The sequence below is a fragment of the Engraulis encrasicolus genome, chromosome 12 (genome assembly GCF_034702125.1).
Source record: "Engraulis encrasicolus isolate BLACKSEA-1 chromosome 12, IST_EnEncr_1.0, whole genome shotgun sequence".
In the NCBI taxonomy this organism is placed as follows: domain Eukaryota; kingdom Metazoa; phylum Chordata; class Actinopteri; order Clupeiformes; family Engraulidae; genus Engraulis; species Engraulis encrasicolus.
The window spans coordinates 33,180,629-33,188,128 of record NC_085868.1 but is presented as its reverse complement, the minus strand read 5'-3'; the positions used below and the strand labels follow the sequence as shown (position 1 = coordinate 33,188,128).

The window sequence follows — 7,500 nt, the reverse complement described above, 5'->3', positions numbered from 1 at the left end:
TGGGGGTTAATACAGTTAAAATCGTTGGCTGGGGTTTATAAAGGTGGTAAAGTGTCTTATTTTTTCATGTAAAGTGTTGTCTTGCTTTAAGGCGAGTTAAAAGAGGGAGTATGTCGCTAAGCTAGTGAAAGTCAATGGATCACTGTAGCATGTAGTATGCTACACGGATCGATTGACTTTCACTAGCTTAGCGACATGCTCCCTATATGAGCAGTTACTGCCTTTTGGCTTTGTAGGACAGTAGTGTTAGTAGTGTGAAATGTGCTCTATATATGTGACGACTACTTGACCTGCCATTTGACCATTCACTTACCCCACGCCACCTCACCTCACCTCACCAGAGACACTCTACATGAGACAAAACACTTCAGAAAACGTCCATAGAAATGAACGGGGCTATTCATAATGCCAATATGTTGTGAGTTTGCACATTTCCCACCTTTCCGGCAAAAAGAGCCAATTGCCTACAGAGATGCGCTGTAATTCTCGCAGAAAAATGCTGCTCATATGTGCAGCTGAAAAAATGTAGACAAATAGTTGCCCGAAATAGCTGCCCAGAGGCATTGGCAAGATGGCCGCCAAGTGGAGGAACTTATACAGACGTAGGGCTGCACGATATTAGAAAAATATGCGATACACAATAACATGACTGTATCAGTGTTAATTTTGTCAGCTTTTTTTGATTTAGTCGTAGTCTTAGTCACAATGACGAAAATCAATTTTAGTCTTAGTCATATTTTAGTCATTGCCTTCCCAATTTAGTCTTAGTTTTTGTCTAAATGACGAAAAACAATTTTAGTCTTAGTCATTTTTTAGTCATTTTAGTCATTTTAGTCAACACTGTACATAATAGAACTTCTCCACACACTGCTTCTCTTTTTAACATATATCATTGACTGTACAGAATAAACCTTATCCGCACACTGCTTCTCTTTTTAACATATATCACACTGTACAGAATGAAACGTCTTCACACACTGGTTCTCTTTTTCTCTATTTTATTTGACACCAGTATTAATTTAGTCAGCTTTTTAAAATTTAGTCTTAGTCTTAGTCACAATGACAAAAATCAATTTTAGTCTTAGTCATATTTTAGTTATTGCCTTGCCAATTTAGTCTTAGTCTTAGTCTAAATGACGAAAATCAAAAAAGGGCTTTGACGAAATATTTTAGTCATAGTCATGGTTGACGAAATTAACACTGGACTGTATACAGTGATATCGATATTACTCACGATATTTTCCCCTCTCTACTTGCCATTCTACACTTTATCATGTATAAAGAGCAATCAGCTAAACAGCATCAACTTCAAATGTCAACATTTTAAATACCTTTTTTTTTTTTCCTTTTCACCAAATTTTTGCGATACGTGTATTGCAAGCAGTGATATTGCGATAACGATAAATGGTGCACTTGTGCACTTCAGTGTCCATGTTTTAGTGTGTATGACGTATTCATTGCACACTAAAACATGTTATAGTGCCCGAAGTGCACAAGTGCAGCATCTGAGAAACAGCACTGGACTTTGACCCCACTCCACTTCCTCCCTCTCTCTCTCTCTCCAGTCACTTACCCCTGGCTGAGTGTCGGCCAGACAGAGCTCGAAGTCCAGCACTGCGTCAGCCTCAACCCCCAGCTCTCCACACAGCATACGCACCAGCGCCGGGTGGTGCTTCTCACACTACAACACACACACACACAGGGCACAGTCACACACACACACAGGGCACAGTCACACACACACACACACACAGCACAGTCACACACACACACACACACACACACACACACACACACACACACACACACACACACACACACACACAGGGCACAGTCACACACACACAGGGCACAGTCACACACACACACACACACACACAGCACAGTCACACACACACACACAGCACAGTCACACACACACACACACACACACACACAAAGATGGATTAGAAAGGTGTATGGATGCACGTGTTTTTGTACACATGCACATAATTAAATGTGTGCGTATGTGTATCAGGCTTGTACGAAATTCCGAATGGAAAGAATTTCAATTCAAAGTAATGCCATAATACGAACACTAGGTGGTGGTGTTCTATGTACTTTCAATGGGTGGTGTAGATTAAATTCAAAGAAATTCAAGGTAATGACACCACCTAGTTTTCGTTTTTATGGCATTACTTTGAATTGAAATTCATCCAATTCGGAATTTCGTACAAGCCTGATGTGTATGAGATATACAGAAGTGTCCGTGTACTGTCTGTGTGTGAATGTGTGTGTGTGTGAAAAGATGCATGTGCAAGAGTAAGGTAAAGAAAAGTGTCTGTGGACTCTTCCCATTATCCCAACTCCCGTCCTTTCTTGTGCTTGAGGCCTCGTGATGACATCATGGGTGACAGAAATTTAACTCAGTATCTCGCAAAAGCGCAGTTCGGAGGCAATAGTCTCATTTGCAATCGGGATGTTGAATGGGGAAAAGACCCCCAAAAGTTGTTGTGCCTAGTTTGACATCGGGGAAGCTTTATTGTCTTCGTCACAGAGGCGGGACGTCACTGAAGCACGAGCACACGAGCAAGAGGAGAGAACCGCAGTTACTGTAGGAGGAGTTGGGTTAACGGAAAGAACCCTGTGTGTGTGTGTGTGTCTGTGTGTGTGTGTCTGTGTGTGTCTGTGTGTGTCTGTGTGTGTGTGTGTGTGTGTGTTCCTTACAAAGGACACGACACTACACTCATCTCCAGTAGACTTGCCGTTGCATACAGTATAAACAGAGCAGGTTAGTGTGTGCGTGTGTGTGTGAGAGAGAGAGTGTGTGAGAGAGAGTGAGTGTGAGTGTGTTCCCTACAAAGTAGGCATTGCTGTAGACTTGCCGTTACATACTGAATAAACGGAGCAGGTTGGTTAGTGTGTGTAAGTGTGTGTGTGTGTGTGTGTGTGTGTGTGTGTGTATAGGTGTGTGTGTAGGTGTGTGTGTGTGTGTGTGTGTGTGTGTGTATGTGTGTTTGTTACAAAGGACACGGCACTACACTCATCTCCACTAGACTTGCCGTTGCATACAGTATAAACAGAGCAGGTTAGTGTGTGCGTGTGTGAGAGAGAGAGTGTGTGAGAGAGAGTGAGTGTGTGTGTGTTCCCTACAAAGTAGGCACTGCTGTAGACTTGCCGTTACATACTGAATAAACGGAGCAGGTTGGTTAGTGTGTGTGTGTGTGTGTGTGTGTGTGTGTGTGTGTGTGTGTGTGTGTGTGTGTGTGTAAGTGTGTGTTTGTGTGTGTGTGTGTATAGGTGTGTGTGTGTTCCTTACAAAGAAGGCAGCGTTGCAGGTGTCTCCAGCAGAGTTGTTGTTACATGTAAACAAAGCAGGTTAATGTGTGTGTGTGTGTGTGTGTTCCTTACGAAGGAGGCGGCGTTGCAGGTGTCTCCAGCAGAGTTGTTGTTACATGTAAACAGAGCAGGTTAATGTGTGTGTGTGTGTGTGTGTGTGTGTGTGTGTGTGTGTGTGTGTGTGTGTGTGTGTGTGTGTGTGTGTGTGTGTGTGTGTGTGTGTGTGTGTGTGTGTGTGTGTGTGCGCTCCTTACGAAGGAGGCGGCGTTAGAGGCGTCTCCAGTGGAGGTGCAGCCAGTCTCCAGCTCCTCCTGAACAGCTGTGGCCAAGAACGGAACTCTGACACGCAAACGCACACGAACACACGCGCGCACACACACACACACACGCACACAAAATTTGCCATCTTAAAGATTAAGGCAGTTATTTTTTTCCCTATTTTGCCAGATGAATGCCTTTTGAGGCGACAGCTCATTTTATTTGAGAGGGTGCCCCTTGCAAATCTGGACAATATATTTTTATTGTTATTAGTTAATCATTCAACGTTGATTTAACTGCAAACTGTACTATCTACAAGCATTCATTTGCATCCTAGTTGTCTCTGAGAATGTAGGAGACAGCTTAGCTAGGTGAGGTCATCAGGTTAGTGATGTCATGGTTGCCACAGAAACCAACCATGCGCTGTCGGTCGGGATTTTCCCCTCATCATCACTCGTGGACATGGTCGTCAAACACCGTCTATCTACGTCATAATTTTATACAAACACACAGAGACACACATCCTCTCGCAAACACTAAAAAAACAATGACTCTCTCTTTATACAGTAATCGGCACCTTGGACTCGGAAGCTCCGATCCAGTGCCACATATTCCAAATGGCCTGGTTATACCTGTCCAAACAGGGCAATAGCAGAGCCATAGCAGAGAATCGTATATGAGAGAGAGATAAATCAGGCGGGTATTTTTCCGGTATCCACTTCATGGCGGGTGAACGCCCCTTTAAGAGACCTTCGATTAGGAGACCTTCGGAGTCTTGAGGTTGAGAATAAATGGAGTCCCCTTAGCGCTGTAGATGGCGGTAGCGCATGTCTTGTGCAAACACAATGAAAAGAGAAGAAGAAGGAGGGACAACGCCCCCTTAGGAGACCGAGAGTGCGTTACAATATGCGGCCTTGCCTCCTCCACTTGTGCTTGTCTCCTCGTACCAGGAAGTGATATGTCATGATGACATCACTGACCACAGCATTATATTTCAATATCTTGCAAAAGCTCAATTGTAAAGCCTTCTTCTCATTTGCAATTGGGATGGTGAATGAAAAACAGTCCCTCAAAAGTTGTTGTGGCTAGGCTGACAGCTGGGAAACATTATCGTTTTCTCCACGGTGGAGGGGCCAGGAGGTGGGGCGAGGAGACGAGCACAAGTGGAGGAGGCAAGGTCGCATATTGTAACGCACTCCGAATTTTGAGCACACTCCTTTGCATTGGATGGGCGGGTTTTAACATATCTTTCTCTCTTAGACGATATTTGGCCATAGAATTCAGGGGTGGATTTCTCGAAAGAGAAGTTGTTAGCCTGTTAGCAACTTGGGTAGTTGCCAATGAGAAAATGCATGGAAAACAACAAAGAAGCTAATGTAGTAAGCAACTTTGGTTTCGAGAAATGCACGCCAGAGTTTTGACAATCGTGGTACAGGAAGTCAGTGAAATGTCACATAGATTCAATCAATTCTATGCAGTAGCTTTCTTTTCGCTAGAGACCAACACAGAACCTCTACATAACGAGCAAAGGTGACGTAAAACTGAATGACAAGGATTTACATTTACTGCACTTGCGGCATTTGCCGCTCACTTCCTGGGACTATTATGGAACTATGTCAATGGCAATCTGTGTGTTAAATGCTCCATAAGCTGTCATCTTGGTGTGGAAATGGAACACAGAGCTCAATAGCTCTGGGCAATAGGACAAGTAAAATAAGATCTTTTGAAATATGTGGCACTGTATTGTCACTTCTGAATCCAGGTAGCCTCACTGCATCACTGCACACAGACATCCACTTGTGAACACTTCTTGCGGGAGCCGGGTTAGACAGACGGACAAACAGACAGACAGACAGACACACACACACACACTGGTACTTACAGGTGGTTCTCCTTGTTGGGTCCGAAGGAGTCGTTGATGTCCCTCTGCAGGTGAATGGCCAGGTGAGGAATCCTCAGGAGGGGTCGCGGAATATGCACCAGACGATGCAGTAGCTTACCATCACTCTACACACACACACACACAAATACACTCATGTTACCCAGCATACACGCAAGGACATGGCAGAGGGAAACGCAGGCACCTGACAATGCATCGGCTTATAATCACTACACACACACACACACACACACACACACACACACACACACACACACACACACACACACACACACACACACACACACACACACACACACACACACACACACACACACACACACACACACACACACACACACACACACACACACACACACGCTACTATTTAAACAGAGAAAGCCAAAATGCCAGGACATATTTAAAAGGCCTAAATCTCTGCCATCTTTGTCACAAAGACTAGAAGGTAAGAATGAAAAGGGAAAAAAATGTCATTGGGTTGTTTGGTGATTGGCCAGCAGAGGGCAGTGCTCTCTAAGCTCATAGGAACACACTCCAAAACATTCAATAACTCGTGTTTGTGCGAGAGCACAGAACCTGTAGACCAGTGTTTCTCAAAGTGGGGCGTAAGCCCCCCTGGGGGTGCGCGGAGGCATCTCAGGGGGGGTATGTTGCATCTGATTTTGTTTTTTTTTTCCCACAAGAAAATGATTTCCTGGCCAATAAGGGCCAAAACATACCAAGGCGGAACGGAACGGTCGCAGGACGGACACGGCCTTTCTGCTTAGTTTTGGCAGAGTTCTATTTTCCAAATGCAGCGCGGCGCGGAGCCGGCTCCCGCGCCGCTGACGCCCGACTACCGCCGGTTGGTGTGTAAGGACAGATAGGTTTCAATGTATTTTCACCGACGCCGGTAAAAAACGCGGCCGTTCCGCGACGCTTTACCGCCTTGGTGTGTAAGACCCCTAAGTCAATAGGTTTAAAGCCCTCAGCAACATTATATTATTGTCATAAATTTGAATAGCATAGGAAATGACCATTCATCTGCATTCGACTGCAGTCCCCCTTTGTTTAATCTCACCATTCATCGCAAAATCAGTCTGCACTACTGCTGTTGCTCGGGGCGGGGGGGGGTGGGGGGTGGGGGGTGGTGCTCGGAAGCATTCAGACCCTCTAAAGGGGGGAATGATGGAAAAAGTTTGAGAACCACTGCTGTAGACCAAGATGAGTCAATTCCTGTATGCATTTGTGTATGGGTGCATTTATGTGCATTATTTTGCATCAGTGAAATGTTTACTTCTCACAGGTGTTATTCTGCAAAAATGTGGCACTGGGTTTGCAGCTACAGTACTTCATCAGTAGGTGGCGGTAGTGCTGTATCTGTAAATAACATGGTGGCATTGCTTGAAAACAGTGTTAATTTTGTCGTCCATTTTTCAGTTTAGTCTTAGTGTTAGTCTTGTGTCGAAGTCCATTCTTAGTCTTAGTCGCTTTTAGTCTTTCAAAAATCATTTTTGTTTAGTTATGTCGCTGGTGCTACATATTCGTAAAGGGATTTTTGTTTTGTTTGAGAAGCTTCTCCCCCAATATTCGTTAGGGTCTGTCTGCTAAAAGTTACATTCAGGATTTTCTGACAGTGGGGTGCGAAAGTGGTCCAGAGCATTAATTTACTAATGACTCAAATAAGTATCGGTGGATGGATTCAGCTGTAATTAATCATTTTTTAATCCCATAGTGTCCCTTTAAAGGTTGATTACCAATTAACAACTAATTTATAGGTTTTAGTTGTGGTTGTACCAATTTATGTCTGAGCCCCCAAAAAAGTCCCCGTCTTAGTCGTTTTTAGTCTTTCACAAATCATTTTTGTTTAGTTATTATTTAGTCGACTAAAAGTCCTCAACATTTTTGTCTAGTTTTAGTTTAAACATTTTAGTCTTTAGTTTAAGTCACAATACAATAAAACACAGGGCCTTTAGTAATGCACTAGGACTTGGTTATTGTCATTCTGGTAATAGCAAATTTATAACACTGTGTCTTAAAAGGAC

General features: G+C 43.8%; 1 protein-coding gene across 1 annotated transcript in view; it reads right to left on the bottom strand.

Moving 5' to 3' along the window:
• The window catches only part of dnpep (aspartyl aminopeptidase), a 31,657-nt gene that overhangs the window by 19,301 nt on the left and 4,856 nt on the right, over window positions 1-7,500 (bottom strand). Inside the window, exons 6-8 of the mRNA XM_063212645.1 lie at window positions 5,459-5,583; window positions 3,573-3,657; window positions 1,574-1,681 (exon numbers count right to left, since the gene is read on the bottom strand). Of these exons, the coding sequence (XP_063068715.1) occupies window positions 1,574-1,681; window positions 3,573-3,657; window positions 5,459-5,583 (318 nt within the window). The remainder of the gene's footprint in view (window positions 1-1,573; window positions 1,682-3,572; window positions 3,658-5,458; window positions 5,584-7,500) is intronic.